We start from the raw sequence: 17,357 nt of genomic DNA, 5'->3' as shown, positions 1-17,357 counted from the left end.
CAAAACTCCGCGAGGGGCGGGGACGAGGGGGCGTGGCCCTCCTCCCCGTCGTCTCCCAGCCCGGGCGCGCGCGCGGGGCTCCCAGCGTCCTGTCCCAGGCAGCGACCCCGGCCCAGGCATGGAGGCGGCGGCCGGGAACGGGTTTCCAGCAACGGCCCACGGTTCTCAAACTTCTAGTCTCCCAGGAGTCCTTACAGGCCGCCCCTCTCAATCCCCACAAACCCGAGCTCCTAACCCCTCCGGTCACAGACTTCAGGGCCGGGGGTGCGCCGCCAGAGGGAGGCTCTTCTAGCGAAAGAGCAACACCCGGGCGAGTACCTGAGCTGAAATGAATCCTTCATACACGGTTTTCGCCCGGTTCTGGGGTAGAAGCAGCGGGAACTGGCGCAGCAAACTAGCTTCCGTCTCCGCCATGGCTCTTGGTCCGTGGAGACGCCGAGAGCCAGCGGCCGCCGGACCCCGCACATGCGCAGTCCTGCCTGCGCCTAGTGCGCAGAGAGGCGGAAACCCGCGCCTTTGGCGGGAAGAAACTTCGAGGCTTCCGCGGGCAGAAATGAAGGTCTGAGGCTACTCGGGACACCTGAGCTCAGGGTCAGCCAGAATAGATGCGGCTTGGCGGGAGGCAGCATTGGCGCCAACGGGAGGCAGGAGGGAAGCTTGTTTTTAGGTTCACAGGTCTGACCGAACAAGCTCATATTAGCCTTGATTGTCCCAAGAACCCTTTTGGATACGTATATTAATCCAGACTCAAGTCAACACCAGACTTAGTTCTGCTGCACTGTACTCACAAATATCTAAGGCAAAACAGGAGGGAGAATTGCTGATGGTCTTGATGAACCGAAGTTAATTTTTCTTTAACAACACTTCCTGGGCTTCCCTGGTGGCGCAGTGGTTGAGAATCTGCCTGCCAATGCAGGGGACACGGGTTCGAGCCCTGGTCTGGGAAGATCCCACATGCCGCGGAGCAGCTAGGCCCGTGAGCCACAATTACTGAGCCTGCGCGTCTGGAGCCTGTGCTCCGCAACAAGAGAGGCCGCGATAGTGAGAGGCCTGCGCGCCGCGATGAAGAGTGGTCCCCACTTGCCACAACTAGAGAAAGCCCTCGCACAGAAACGAAGACCCAACACAGCCATAAATAAATTTAAAAAAAAAAAACCAACACTTCCTGAACGTATTTCTAACTCAGGAATGGTAATTATCCGTTCCCTTTTACTAAGGGATGGTTAAATAAGGAACTTAATATTTACTGCACAGTTATTTGATTCCAGTCAGTACTCAGTGTATTACATTTTTGAACCCTAGTATTTGCAAAACATCATTATAAGGGGCTGCAGGCTGTGCAAAAATGAGTAAGATATACACCCTACCATTTTTATTGCCCTCAGAATGGGGTTAGACTTCTTGAAGATTCTTTAAGTTTGACAAGAATTATGAGTATTCTGGATGCTTAGGGAAAAACAAGAATGTTGCCTCAGTGGTTAAATATAAATTACAATAAAACAGTGGTTTTCAATATGTGATCTGGAACCATTAGCATCACCTGGGAACTTTAAGAAAGGCAAATTTTCACGCCTCTGTCTCAGACCAAGGGAATCCCAAATTCTGGGAGTGAAGCCCAACCATCTGTGTTACAACAGCCCTCCAGGTGTTATGATGCACGGGCTAAAGTTTGAGAACCTCCTAAGAGGCATGACATACCATCCACTCAATTATGCAATTCATTTACTAAGGATAACAGGCTACGTGTTTTGTGATGGACATAAAGTCAAGGTTGTACAACAATAGGACCAACACAAAGATTATTAGGACATATAGTCACTGCCCTCAAGGACTTTATGACTTTTCTGCAAGTTAAGACATTTGCTGTTTCCAGTATTTCAAACTTCCCACCACCATATTCCCCACGGAACCTCTACCCTTCCTTCAAAGAGCTTCTCAATGGCTACCATTTTTGGGAAAACTTTCTTATCTGCTGAAAATTATTGCTCTCCCTAATCACTTGGTATATTTCTTGGTACAGTGTAGGTATTCATTAACTATTTACTAAAATAAATATCCACTAGTCCTATAGGCAAATTACAAATAGGTATTACAAGAGTTCAGAGGAATGAAGGAACTTTTCACAAGGTATTTGAATTGGTTTCCATTTACAATATAATAATCAGACTGTATAGCACTATTATAGACTTTATGGGATTTATTTAAATTATAATACAACAGCATGTGTAAAGCGCTTCCATATTTTATTTTATTTAGTCTTGATGGCAGTGTTCTTTAGGTATGTATTTTTTATAATGTCTATTTTGTATGCAATTAAATTGAGATTCAGGGATATTAAATAAGTTGCTCAAGATAGTGACTTAGTGACTTGTACAATGAAGATTAAACTCAAGTCTTCTAAATTTTAGATTCAGTAATCTTTCCATTAAATCATGGCAGAGATGGACTTCCCATCATGAAACTCAGGAGAAGTTAATCTAAAGTTGTTAATGACTCATGCTAACAGTGGGGTTTCAAGAATTTGATTTTGATAGTTTGATAATAGATTTACCAAAATAATATATTTCTTCTGAATATAATCATAGCATTTTCTACCTAATTCACATATTGTGAGGAAAGAGGCTAAGAACATTTTGCCCAATAGGTTCCTCAGGAGCTAAAGTTTTTCTACCTAATTCACATATTGTGAGGAAAGAGGCTAAGAACATTTTGCCCAATAGGTTCCTCAGGAGCTAAAGTTTTTCCATGAAAGCAACCTTGGCGATTTTATATTCCAGCATTCTCATTACATACATTAGGGAAATGAAGTCCAGAAAACTTACTGTCCTAATTTACTACACTGAGCTTTTGGTTAACAGCCTAAATGTCTTTGGCTTCCTGATATCACATATTCAAAAAGGACTTTCTGGACTTATAAGCTTCTGGAGACTTCCTAAATATCAGTTGAGTCTTCCATGAATAGACATGCACCCCTGTCCAGACAAGCCATCTTCATTACACTCACTCCCCCTACCATCGATACACTGGACTGTGTAGTTAACAGCCAAACAGTTGGTTTCTTGCCTCTGAATCCTCATAATGAACTTATAGATTTAGAAATTTTCACAAAATTTGTTGCTAGATATCATCTTGGTCCCTAAGGAAAAGGTATTCAAATTCAACTACTGATTCATGGTAGTTGAATTTGTAATTGAGCATTCCACATTGATAAAGTCTGTAATAAGGAGACCAACCATCAAAGAGCAAGGAGAGATATCATATAAGGTCTTCTTAATTCAATGAGTCAATCATTCTCCTCAGGTGTCCAAGACTGAGTGATGGATCTCACTATCATCAACTCATATGTGGTATGCTGGGACCACTGTTTACATGTAGCCCAGTCTAAGACAGCCACTCTCAAATTCACAGAGAATACTCAATATGTTTAAAACTCAGAAAGCCAACGAACTAGTACCACCATCAGCATTGTTTTAATTTTGGAATTACTCTGACAGACTTCACACAGACCCTCACAAAAGTTCAAGCTCTTCAAGGCATCCTAGGCATGACTTGTATTATATATTCTGCTGCAAAAATTAGTAGTATTTAAATGCTATTTCTTAAGGGAGAACTATACGTTCTAACATGGAAAAATCTCAAAACATTTTCATGAATGAAAAACACAAGTTCCAGAATGGTATGTTTACTAATATACCATTTATGTTTAAATAAAGAAATAAACTCACAGTATATTACTAGCAGTAGTTAATTTTGGGGCGGAAGATAGGAGACAAGGAATGGGGGTAATGGCCTGAGGAGACTTTCACCTTATCTGTTATGTTAAAAAAAATTTTAAAGGAGATTATTAGCCTTAAGATTTTAAATACTTATACCATTCCAATTAGCATCTCTCACTATTTTATTGCCTAAATTTTCAGCTTTGTCCCAGGTGTTTCTTCTCCCAGTTCCCATCAGTATGGAAGAAAATAGGATGCCAGGCATTAACATTAATGAGAATCATAAGGGAGAGGTTGCTTGAGAGTACTGAAAAACTATGGGAAGAATGTTGGGAAATGTCAGCATTAAGGAAGAATGGAGTAGGAACAGCCATTTAAGAGTCCTCTAGGTTGACGGCAAAGATGGTGGAGTAGGAAGACCCTGAGCTCATATCCTCCCATGTGCACACAAAAGTTACAACTATTTACAGAGCAATTATTTATGACAACAGCATGAAGACTGGCAGAAAAGATTTTCCACAACTAAAGATGTAAAGAAGGAACCACAATGAGACAAGTAGGAGGGATATATCCATGTGTCAGTACACACACTCCTGGGTAAATATCAATGACAAATGGGAAAATAATCACAACTGCAGAGGTTCTCTGCAAGGAACAAGGGGTCCAAGCCCCACATTGAGCTTCCATCCCAGGGGTCCTGCACTGGGAAGATGAAACCCCAGAACGTCTGGCATTGAAAGCCAGCAGGGGATGCATATTAAAGTGCCAGAGGTGTGTAGGAAACAGAGACTCTGCTCTTAAAGGGTGCACACAAAATCTCACATGCTCTAAGTTCCCACACAGAGACAGTAATTTGAAAGAATCCTGGTCAGACCCACTTGCTAACCTTGGAGAGCCTCTCAGAGAGGCAAGAGGCAACTGGGACTTGCTCTGGGGACAATGATGCTGGTGGCAGCCATTTTGGGGAACATGTTCTACCACAAGGATGCTGGTGTTGGCAAGCACCATCTTGGAGTCCTCCCTCTAGCCTGTTAGTGCAGGAGCTTATGCATCCACCAGTGGGCCAGCACCAGTCCTCACACCCCCTGGGCCAAGCAGTCAACAGTGTAGAGACCCAGCCCTGACCACCAGTGGGCCAGCAGCTACCACACAAGGCAGGCACTGGCAGCCAAGCAGGCCTAAGGCCAGCCCTGCTTACCATTGTGCCCATGGTAGTCATCCCCACCACCACAGAGGGGTCCACCCCTGGACCATATAGCTCTGGTAAACAGAGGGGAGTGAGTTTTGGGCCCCATAAAACCTCTCTGACATAAGTCCATTTCTCCAAGAGCAGGAGAAATAAATACAGAAATTTGTGTAAAATGAGGAGAGATAGGAATATGTTTTAAACAAAGAAACAAGACAAAACCTCAGAAGAACTAAGTGAAGTGAAGATAAGCAACCTACCCAATAAGTTCAAGGGAATGATTATAAAGATGCTCAATGAACTGGGGAGAAGAATGGATGAACACAGTGAGATTAAACAAAAAGTTAGAAAATATAAAGAGGAACTAAACAGAGCTGAAGAATACAGCAGCTGAAATTTAAAAATACTCTAGAAGGACTCAACAGTAGATTAGATGATACAAAGGAATCGATCAGTCAGTGAACTAGAAGATAGAGCGGTGGAAATCACCCCAGCTGAACAGAAAAAAGAAAGAATTTTAAAAAATGAGTATAGTTTAAGAGACCTCTGGGATTGTTGCAATCTATAGATTCAATGCAATCCCTATCAAATATACCAATGGCATTTTTCACAGAACTAGAGCAAATAATTTTAAAATATGTATGGAAACATAAAAGACCCTGAATAGCCAAAACAATCTTGAGAAAGAAGAACAAATCTGGAGGTATAATGCTCCCTGATTTCAAACTATACTACAGAGCTACAGTAATCAAAACAGTATAGTGCTGGCACAAAACAGACACATAGATCAATGGAACAGAATAGACAGCCTGAAATAAACTCACACACATATGGTCAATTAATCCATGACAAAGGAGGCAAGAAAATGCAGTGGGGAAAAGACAGCCTCTTCAATAAATGGTGTTGGGAAAACTAGACAGCTACATGAAAAGTATCAAACTGTACTACTCTCTCACACCATGCACAGAAATAAATTCAAAATGGATTAAAGACTTAAATGTGAGACCTGAAGCTATAAAACTCCTAGAGGGAAATACAAACTCTTTGACACTGGTCTTAGCCCCATTCTTTTGATATGTCTCCTCAGGCAAGGGAAACAAAAGCAAAAATAAACAAATGGGACTACATCAAACTAAAAAGCTTTTGCACAGTGAAGAAAACGATCAACAAAATTATTAGGCCACCTAGTGAATGGGAGAAAGTATTTGCAAACAATACAACCAATAAGGGCTTAACATCCAAAATATACAAAGAACTCATACAACTCAACATCAAAAAAGCAAACAACCCAATTAAAAAACGGGCAGAGGACCTGAACTGACATTTTCCCAAAGAAAACAAACAGATGGCCAACAGACCATGAAATAATCCTCAATATCACTAATCATCAGGGAAATGCATATCAAAATTACAATGAGGTTATCACCTCACACCTGTCAGAATGGCTATTATAAAAAGGACAGCAGGGGCTTCCCTGGTGGCGCAGTGGTTGAGAGTCCGCCTGCCAATGCAGGGGACACGGGTTCGAACCCTGGTCTGGGAAGATCCCACATGCCGCAGAGCAACTAGGCCCGTGAGCCACTATTACTGAGCCTGCGCGTCTGGAGCCTGTGCTCCACAACAAGAGAGGCCGCGATAGTGAGAGGCCCGCACATGGTGATGAAGAGTGGCCCCCGCTTGCCACAACTAGAGAGAAAGCCCTCGCACAGAAATGAAGACCCAACACAGCCATAAATGAATAAATAAATAAATTTTAAAAAAGGACAGCAAATAACAATTGTTGATGAGGATGTGGAGAAAAGTGTACCCTGGTGCACTCTTAGTGGGAAAGTAAATTGGCATAGCCACTATGGAAAACAGAATGGAGAAACAGAATTTTTAAATTTTAAAATTTTTAAATTTAAAAACAGAATTTTTAAAATTAAAAATATAACTACCATACAGTTTAGCAGTTCCACTACTAGGTATTCCCCCCCCACACACACACACAAAACCCAAAACACCAATTTGAAAAGACACATGCATCACTATGTTCACTATTGTTTATAATAGTTAAGATATGGAAGCAACTTAAGTGTCCATTGATAGATGAACGGATAAAGAAGATGTGGTATATATACACAATGGAATATTATTCAGTCATAAAAAATAATGAAATCTTGCCGTTTGTAACAACATGGAAGGACCTTGAGAGTATTATTCTAAGTGAAATAAGTTAGAGAATGACAAATACCATATGATTTATGTGTGAAATCTAAAAAGCAACAATAAAGAAACATAACAGAAAGAAACTTATAGATACAGAGGAGAAACTGGTGGTTGCCAGAGGGGAGGGGTGTGGGGAAATTGATGAAATAGGTGAAGGGGATTAAGAGGTACAAATTCCAGTCATGAAATAAATAAGTTATGGGGATGTAATGTATAGCATAGGGATTATAGTCAACAATATTGTAATAACTTTGTGTGGTAAGAGATGGTTGCTAGACTTATTGTGGTGATCATTTCATAAAGTCGAGCCACTATGTTATACACCTGAAACTAATATAATATTGTGTGTCAACTATACTTTATTCAAATAAAAAGTAAACTGGAAAAAATATAAACTTCAGCTTAACTAATTAAAAAAAAAAGATTAAGGCACGGTCAGCAGTCTGGAATGATACACAAAGGCCGAAAAAGTTAAGAATTATGGGGAGGCCTTTGGATTAGAAAAAGTACTGATAAACTTTAAAGAGCAGTTTGCTCTTGCCTATTTTTCTATCCAAACATGCAGAAGCAGTTCATAAATGGTGATGTAGTGAATAATTTTGGCATTACTTTTAAGTGTAAAGCTTTGAGAAGACCATGTTCATGATAAATAAACCATAAAGACTTCGTTATGTGACCAGAGTTTGGTAGGTGATATACGGCAGGGATATCCTAGCTCCTACAACCCTATCCGAACTCTCTGGAAGCAAATTCCCATGTTAGGTAGGTTTGCCCAATAAAGAGTCTAGATCCATGGGCAGTCCAGAATAATAATTTCCACTTCAATCCAGGCAGTAAAGTTGAGGAGCAATGACACCCACAACCCAACCTCAGGTCAAAAAAGGAGCATTGAAGGGCTAAATCTGCTAAAAGTGTTCATGGGTTACAGGGGTGGGCTAGAATCAGGAGAAAATTGATGAGGTCATCATCTAAAGAAGGATAGGAAGTAAATAGATTATTCAAAAAAGGTCTATGGAATCTAAGGAAAAAAAAAAAGGTCATGAAGAACCTAGTGGCAAGACGGGAATAAAGACACAGACCTACTAGAGAATGGACTTGAGGATATGGGGAAGGGGAAGGGGAAGATGTGACAGGGTGAGAGAGTGGCATGGACATATATACACTACCAAATGTAAAATAGATAGCTAGTGGGAAGCAGCCGCATAGCACAGGGAGATCAGCTCGGTGCTTTGTGACCACCTAGAGGGGTGGGATAGGGAGGGTGGGAGGGAGGGAGACGCAAGAGGGAAGAGATATGGGAATATATGTATATGTATAACTGATTCACTTTGTTATAAAGCAGAAACTAACACACCATTGTAAAGCAATTATACTCCAATAAAGACGTTAAAAAAAAAAAAGTCTCTGAAGACTCCTGAATTCCTGTGAAAAAAGGAGAATCCAGGTTATTAGACAACCCTCTTCTTCAGCAAAGTACAATGAGAGCCTCTTCCTTGGAAACATTTTCCCCACACCAAAGCCACTGATAGAGAGATTAACAGCTCATATTTTTTGGTGAACAACTGGAAGAAATGTCCTCAAATAGCTAACACCTAACGAAGATTGCAACTCAGGTAATGAGTGTTGCAGTTAAAGCTGGGAGAATAGAGGAGAACTACTCACAGGGGGTGCAAACTTAGGCCACAGAGTCGAGGTTGTGGAAGGAAGAGACTAATAAATACGTAGCGCTAGGAAAGAGTGGCTGTTAAGAGGAGCGTGAAGGGTGCAGAAAGAAAACCTGAAGGGAAAAATGACTGTTTGTTTATTTCAAAATTTGACCTAAAGCTAGTCAACCCCATTTACCCTAAGAAACCAAAAGGAAAGCAATAGAAAAGTGCATACACAGAGAAGATAAAAAAGCTCTCACTTTTATTCTGGAAAACTGAAGCTGAGAAATAAAAGCGGGTGAGAGAGAACAGTTGTAATCTTACCAGTTCTCAATTATGGGTTTCTGATCCTGCTTTGAACCATCATAATCATGTTAAACTATTTTAATACACAGGTGTCCAGGTTGTATCCTCGACTAGTGTTTCTCAAAGTGTGGTCCTTGGACCAACAGCATTGGCATCACCTGGAAACATGTCGCCCCAGCCCTGCTTGAATCTCTTAATTTTGGGAGACGAGCTCAACAATCCATGTTTTAACAAGCATATGATTTAAAAATCTGTGTTTTAACAAGGGATTCTGATACAAGCTAAAGTTTGAAACCATTACCTTAGACTTAGTAAGTCTACATTTTTACATGTGATTCTATTGTGCAGCCAGTTGAAGTCATTGCACTAATTAAATGGATAATTGTTCAGACACATGTTTTACAGTTCCAGGCTCAGAGTTAGCTGGTCACATATTTAAGGCTCAGAGGATATTAGCTAAAGGAATAAACATAGTGTATTAGTGTCAAGCCTATATTTAAATGACCCTCAATACAGAGATCATTTTAATTATAAAAAGAAATATATATTTTTAAAGCTGAAAGATTAATCCCAATTGGGTCCAATACTAGGGAGCTGAAATTTTCTTGCCTTTTCTCTCATAGTCCCAAGATCATTGCTGGAGCTCTAGCCATCATCAGATAGAAGGACAATGATAGCTTTCCCAGACGCTCATTTGAACAAGTCTTATGTCAGATTGGCCATGCCATATGCAAAATGTCTGGGAAATGCAGTTTTTCAGCTAAATACATTGCCTAGAATTCTGTTAGAATAAAGAAGAGAATGGTTGAGATGGGCCATTTTCCATTTCTGCAACACTGTGAACCCTCATCCCCCAACAACAAAAAAGATTTGAAACTTATTGGTATCGCATTATTAATGAAATGCATACTTATATGACAAATTTTCAGACTAAAGATCTATTATAAATATGTGTACTTCCAAAGATATAATAGTATGTTTTCCTGTATTTTCTATTTTTTCATGATGATATTTCCTTTCAAAGAATACTAAAATTAATTTATATTTTATTGGCTAACTGAATATCATCTATAAAAGTATTAAGGATTAGAAATCAGATGAATAGGTAACATTTTAAGAAGGAATAAAGAACCAATTTCACATTTTGGAAATTTGTGTGTGATTTATATAGTAATGAGATATGCTACAAATAGAATGAGGAAGCCATGAAATTATAAGTATATTCTCCATCAGAAAATGTCTTTCAGCTTTGAAAAATAAATAATATATGGTTGTGGTTTTTGCCATTCCTTTAAAGAATCCTTTGCTGATAGGATAGAATTTATTAAAATTGTAATTTGGTTTCTATTTAATGTTGCTTGTTTTATCAATAGACAAAGCAAGTAAAATAACATGAATTGTCTATAATGTGAAAATAGCTGATTTTACAAAATTTTGAGAAATAACTAAATAAAAATAAATTAAAACCACTAAAATTCAGAAGTGATTTTATACATTTCATTTCAAAATAAAACCATTTCAAATATCTTAATAAGAAATAGTAACACTCTTTATTCTTCAAAATCTTAATTATATAACATCAATGTTAGCAGGTCTATGGGGAAACAGATATAATCATCCATTGCTGTTAGTTATGTGTAATTCGTAAAATGTTTCGAAAAAGCAATCTACTTATACATAGCAGGAACCATAAAAATTATTTTCTTTTGAGAAAGTACCACTTATGGGAGTATATCCCAAAAAGTAATTTTAAAAAGTTTATAGAACCAAGAGATGACCTAATGTCCAATAAGTTGGAAATAGTCAAGTTATATAACATGATAAAATGTCTAAAAGCCATTAAAATTACAGAGATACATATGTATGTGTGTATAAAATATTGGTGTATAAAATGTGTATATGAAATCCCAGTATATGAAAAGAGCAAATCAATGTCAAGAGAAAGAGAAGAAACTTGCATAATTAATTAATATTTTAAAGGTAAAGGATTCTTTATTTTTCTTTGCAAAGCCAGTTACTTAACAGTACCATGAATTTTTAAAAAGAAGGCATTAACAAAGATTTTTATCAAAGTAAATGCTGTCAGATTTAAAATCATCTATTGAGTTGGAGGAAATGCAGAATAATGAAAAGAGAGTCAAGAAACTTCAGTTCAAATGCTTGACTTTGTATAAGTCACCTAATGATCTCTAAGGTCCTTTGCAATTCTAAAAGTGGATTTGTAAGAAATTTTGGGTTCAAAAACAAAAACTACACACAATTAAGTTCGGATTATCTGAATAATAAACCTGAAATAAACTTACTTTGAACATCTTATTCATATTGTCAGTTATCTCCCTAATAAGAATGTGTTTGTGAAATCTAGAGTGGAATAGTGAAATTGGATGTTTTTACTGTTTTGTCAACAATTAGGAAGTTAATTTTGTATACTTTTAGGTAGACAATAAATGCTTTCAGGAAATGATGGAAAGTTATGAACCAATTATCGCAGCAGGAGATGAAGGTCATGTTCAGTCTATGTTGAGCAGCAACAAAGAGTTGTAGCAAAACATCTTTACATAAGTATTATTTTGCTTGATGAATTAAGAATACCTCAAAACCTTAAGATGCTCATGTTCAAATTATGCACTATAAACCTTATCAATCCAGATGTAGATAATCTCCCTTCTGTAGGTGCTTATCATTCAGAAATGATTATATAGCATCATTCCAAAATTCAAGGTAATTTTATATACATATATATAGCTATTTCAAAATGACAAAAACATTTTAAGTAACTATAGAAAATTAGCAGGACTTTAAAAATATATTTCAAAATCTTCTTAAGTATATAAAATTGTTTCTTGTAAAATAGTTATAATCTTCAAATAGTCTATCTGAGGAAGATTCATTTTAATCTCATTTTCCTTTATAGCCTAAAAAAGGTACAAAGGAAAAGACATCGTGAAAGGAAAAAGGCACAAAGGAAAAGGTGTCATATGTCGAGGTTGGCTAGTCAAAGTTTTATAGCTGGGACTTCATTTGAAAACCTGACTGACAAAGATAAAAGGTGAAATCATACAGGTTTGTAGGACTCTTTAGAGTATTATTCACTAGACTTATACATTAATATAAATATATTTATAGTTTTGTACTAGTATGTTTCATATAAATTGTAATAGTGTAAAAGTATTTTCTATATTTAAAATTTGTTCAATTCTTTGAAAAAGAGTATCTTCCCTCACCGTAGTATACGTGATTTGGTAGGAGTCACAACCTAAATTTTACTCTCTTCCTCAGCTGTCCTGAGACTCTGAAAAACAGATGTAAACTCAGAAGAATATAAAAATTGAATAGTCTCATTGGATAAGCAAACAAGTTCATCCAACAAAGGTAAAGCCCCACAGATAACCCCTCTGCCAAATAGTCTTAGCTATGTTTTATTTAATTAAATTTCAACTAACCTCATTTTTGTCAAATACAACTTTATATACTGTATAGGACATATTGAGCTAAAACCCATAGTCCTTAGGCCATCTAAATGAAGCCATACCCATGTGAGATGTGACTATAGGTGAAAATGGATAAAAATGAATCTGTAGAGCCAGAGGCCACAGAGAACAATGGAATTCTTCATGAAAAGCAGAATCAAAACCCAATCAAGAAATGTCTTCTGCTGCCAGGGTAGGGCTCCTTATAATACCTACCCTGCAAGATTTCCTAACCTTTACGAACAGAGTAACTGATCTTATTTTCTACTCCCTTTCCCAAATGGGTAAACTTATTATATTTATCCTGTCCTGGCTCCACCATTGTATTGTGTGTGTGTGTGTGTGTGTGTTTGTGCACCTGTGTGTTGAGGTGGGAAAGGGTGGTGACAGTGACCAGAGGAATCTACATCCAGATTCTAAGAGAGAGGATGTGTACCACTGAGAAATCCTGGAATTTGAGACCAGTGCAATGACAGATGAAACTTTGGCTTGTCCACTTGGGGGAGGTGGTAAGTATGTTTTTTGTTTGAGAAGAAGAAGGATATTTGACGATCAGAAGAGCGAACTACGGTAGAGACTACTGTGTGTGCTCACCAAACCCATTTCCTCTTTCTCCTGGGTCTATAACTATACATTTCCAGCCTCTTTTGCTGTTTGATGTGGCCAAGTGACTGAGTTGTAGTCAATGGAACCTTCGATGCATGATTCAACATTCTCTTTTCCTGTCCACTGGCTTGAATCAAAGGATTCTGAAGCCCTCAGGAATGATGGAGGCATGAGGTAGAAATAAGCTGTGTCTGAAATGTCTTCCAGTTGACTTCATATGGAAGAGAAATAAACTTTATTATAGTTAAGGCACTGAAATTGTGGGGCTCATTTGTTACACTAGCATGTAGCAAGCATTATTCTAACTAATACAGTGGGTAGCAAATTGCTATGGTATTTAGATTCCATTTCATCATTTAAAAGAGGGAAGTAAAAGCTTTATTGTAGAAAGTCCAATATTTACAATATACCAAATTTTATCCTTTGGAACTAATTAAACTTATAATGAAAAATTTTAGATGTCAACAGAAATCTGTGCAATTAAAATTTTTAATCTGGGGGATAGTTGAGTTGAAAATATGAAGACCACTTCTCTGAGGCTCCACTATTATTCTTCACTGTACACCTGTGATAAAGCCCAGGTGATACTATGCAGATTAAGAATCTGCACATAAACACATTCAACAAATCTGAAACATCTACCCTGGGATAAACAATTATAACTCATTTTATCTATTTATCAAAGTTTTTTTTTCTGCTGAACTTCTGTTTGCAGACACTTTATCAGCTTCTTCTTACTGAGGAGTAATAAAATTGAATACCTTTAAGAATAGCTGGTACTACAGACTAGTAACAAATCCATACTGAATTTCAATAACATTTTATTGTTCTTACCTTTCTCTCTCTTATTTCTAAGGCCAATAATTCTGGATATTTACAAATATCAGAAGGAAAGAAAGTCATTAAAAAGTAAAAAGTTTTTCAAGAGTTAAGTTTTTAAGCTTTGGGGGAAAAAATAAATTTTAAACCAACTTTTTAAATCTTTCAAATAGCAGTTACAATGTATGATTCCAATGGACAAAAATGTCAGCATATTTTCACTGTGTAAGAAGTCTGGAAAAAGACTTTCTGTCAAAAGTAAATTAATTTTTCTCATGATATAATCAAACAAATTTCCATGTGCCTTGCTGTATGTGGTTCATTATCAAAATATTTTTGAAATCTGCATTGTTTTGTTGTTCCAATGATTTTAAAGTTTATTCTGTGTACAATGTTTTAATATCAAAGTAACTTAATGGCAGTAAAATATAAATATGTACTTGATGTAATCAATAATTCCTCTGTCCCAAACCTTCCTAATAAACTTATTCCATGAAAAGAAATTCTTCTTTTAGCAACCAAAATGATCTAATGATTACATTTAAATATTTTGACTGCCTACCTTCTCAGTCGTACTGATTACCAAAAGTCTTTCTATTAGAAATTGTCAATTATGGACATAGCTGAATTATCTTAGTCATTGAGGCAAAAAGAAAAGTGTGGCTTTTTTTCTCAATTAAATAACCAGAGCAAAAACAACACCACTGGCCTGATTTATCCAAACTGGAGATCTTTTGGTAGATTGTACCCATTGACTACCAACTCTCCAATAACCAATACCAATACCAATACCAATACCAATACCAATAACTCTGTCATTGTTGGGGTGCTGTGCTGTGCTAGCCAAATTTCCCTGCAGGACTGACTGACATCCCTCAGCCTGTTGAGAAGGCTGGCCATCTCTCAGCTGTCAGCCTTTTCTTCGAATTGCCCTCTGCTGAAAAGTGAGCTGACTGGCCCAAAGTAGTGACTTATTTTAAACCGACCCATCTAATGATTGCTAACATAGGGGTCCAAAGCCTTCTCTCTCTCTCTCTCTCCCCACAGTGAGGGACACTCTGAAGGGCTAGCTCAGCTTCAGAGCTCCTCCTATAATCAGCTGAGGCCTTCTTGTGCCCGAATTACATTCCTACTTCTCCCTCTACCCAATCCGGCTTCCTTCCACCCCCCATAAGTGTTGATCCCCAGACAACTCCCTAATAAACTTCCTCCTAATAAATTTTCTCCTCAGCATCTGCTTCATGGGGAATCCAACCTGTGGCAATCATCAATTAATATTTGAATAAATGTATGTGCAGGATAGCTGCTATTCTTGTAAAGAACTAATAATTTAATAAGGGGGATTACTTTCATTTGCATAGTTTTCAAAACCCATTCATATCTGTTATCTCAACTGGGCTTTCCAGTAATTCTGTGAGGTGACCAGGACAAGGATTACTATCCACCTTTTATAGCTTTGTAAACTGAGATTTGGAGAGAAATGGCTTCTTGATTCCAGACAAAGGTTACTATTCATGTTTTCTTCTAGTTTGCTTCATTGCCTATAACCCCCCTTCTCTAAAGGATTCTTCTCCACAATTGCTCTAAAACTCCTTCTCAAAAGTTTTTATTATATTCGCCAACTCAAGAATATGTAGTAACTTCCTAGTCATCTTGGCAGTACGAAATTCAACACCATAAACATATTCAGGTTTTTTCAAGCTCTTATCCCCAAACCGCATTGCCCACATATACATTATATTACCTTCTTTCCTTTTGTCCTTTCGACATACGTTTCTCAAGCACCTGCTATAAATGAGACATATATTTCTTGAGAACTCACTATGTGCCAGGCACTGCAGTAAATGCTTCTCATGCATTATCTCAATGAACTCCTGTGAAAACTCTGTGATGTTGGTTCTATCATTTCCATTATGCAGCTGAGGAAACTGATGCTTAGGGAGCTAAAATAATTTCCCCAAGGCTACAAAACTCAGGCTGTCTTAATTCCAAAATCCATACTCTTCACCTCTGCACTAGGCCTCTCTGATAAATGAAGAAGATAGATGAATGAGACATGGCTCCTCCTCTTAAGGATTCACTATCTAGCATAGGAAGACGCTGTAATACTTGATTATATTTTATAACAGCTTCATTGAGATACAATTCACATATAACTCACCAATTTGAATTGTGCAATTCCATACCTATTAGCAGTTACTACTCATTTCTCCCACTCCCAACTCTAGTCCTGGGAAACGACTAACCCACTTTCTGTCTCTATCTATTTACCTATTCTGGACATTTCATACAAATGGAATCATACAATATGTGGTCTTTTGTAGCCGGTTTCTTTCACTTAACCTAATTTTTCAAGGTTTATCCATGCTGTAGCATCCATGAGTACTTCAATTAGGGCTGAATATTATTCCATGGTATGGATATGCTACATTTTGCTTATTTACCCAATCATCAGTTGATAGGCACTTGGGTTGTTTCCATTTTTGACCATTAAGCATAGTGCTGCTATGAACATACATGTATAAGATTTTATGTAGATATATGTTCTCATTTCTCTCAGGCATAAACCCAGGTGGAATTGCTGAGTCATTTGGCAATTCTAGAGATATTTAACCTTTTAAAGAACTACCAGCCTATTTTCTAAAACGTACCATTTTACATTCTCACCAGCAGTGTATAAGGGTTCCAACTTCTCCACATTCTCCCCAACACTTGTTATTATATTCGTATCCGCTATAGTCCTCTTAGTGGGTGTGAAGTGGTATCTCATTGTGGTATATTTGCATTTCCCCTGTGGCTAATGATATTGAGCATCTTTTCATGTGCTTATTGGTCATTTGTTTATCTTTTTTTTCATTTTCTGGTTCCCAGCGGGGGACCTCCACACCACAAGCAAGATGGGGTGAAGGTGATCAGGGGCCAATATCCTGGGCCATGCTGAGCCTAAGGTATAACCTCCACCGTATGAGTGGGGGCTGGATGGAAGAAGGGAGCTTGTGACTTCTCAGCTACACTTGCCAGAATTTAGCGTCTGCGGCTCAGAGCTGGCGGGAGTAAGAAATGCTGGTAGCCTACCCCTCCCAGTGAAATATCGTATCCCTTGACTGTGAGCTGAGGGGAAAAGGAGCCCCATCTTCTTGGTAACACCTGTCCAAACTAGAGATTCCATCATGCTGAGCTAGGAAGCTGGGACAGAGAGAGCAAGCAAATCATGGCTCAAGTAGATTTTTCTGAGTAACTCTTTCTTCCTTTAATGTATTCCCTTAGGACAATTCCCAGAGACATTAAATGCTTTTATTTTTTTAATAATTTTCACCAGCTGTGATTGCTTCACTGGGGAATGGTCTCCAATGGGTCTTCCTGCCTCTTTTCTAGAAATGGAACTCTCACTTGATTACAT

At 38.1% G+C, this 17,357-nt stretch overlaps 1 protein-coding gene across 1 annotated transcript in view; it reads right to left on the bottom strand.

Annotated features, from left to right (window-relative positions):
* The window catches only part of FANCL (FA complementation group L), a 77,787-nt gene extending 77,320 nt beyond the window's left edge, over window positions 1-467 (bottom strand). Inside the window, exon 1 of the mRNA XM_007189687.2 lies at window positions 319-467. Within this exon, the coding sequence (XP_007189749.2) occupies window positions 319-414 (96 nt within the window). The 5' untranslated portion in view covers window positions 415-467. The remainder of the gene's footprint in view (window positions 1-318) is intronic.
* Window positions 468-17,357: the final 16,890 nt, after the last annotated feature.

Source organism: Balaenoptera acutorostrata, chromosome 12, assembly GCF_949987535.1.
Source record: "Balaenoptera acutorostrata chromosome 12, mBalAcu1.1, whole genome shotgun sequence".
Classification (NCBI taxonomy): Eukaryota; Metazoa; Chordata; class Mammalia; order Artiodactyla; family Balaenopteridae; genus Balaenoptera; species Balaenoptera acutorostrata.
This window is presented reverse-complemented; position numbering and strand designations above follow the sequence as displayed.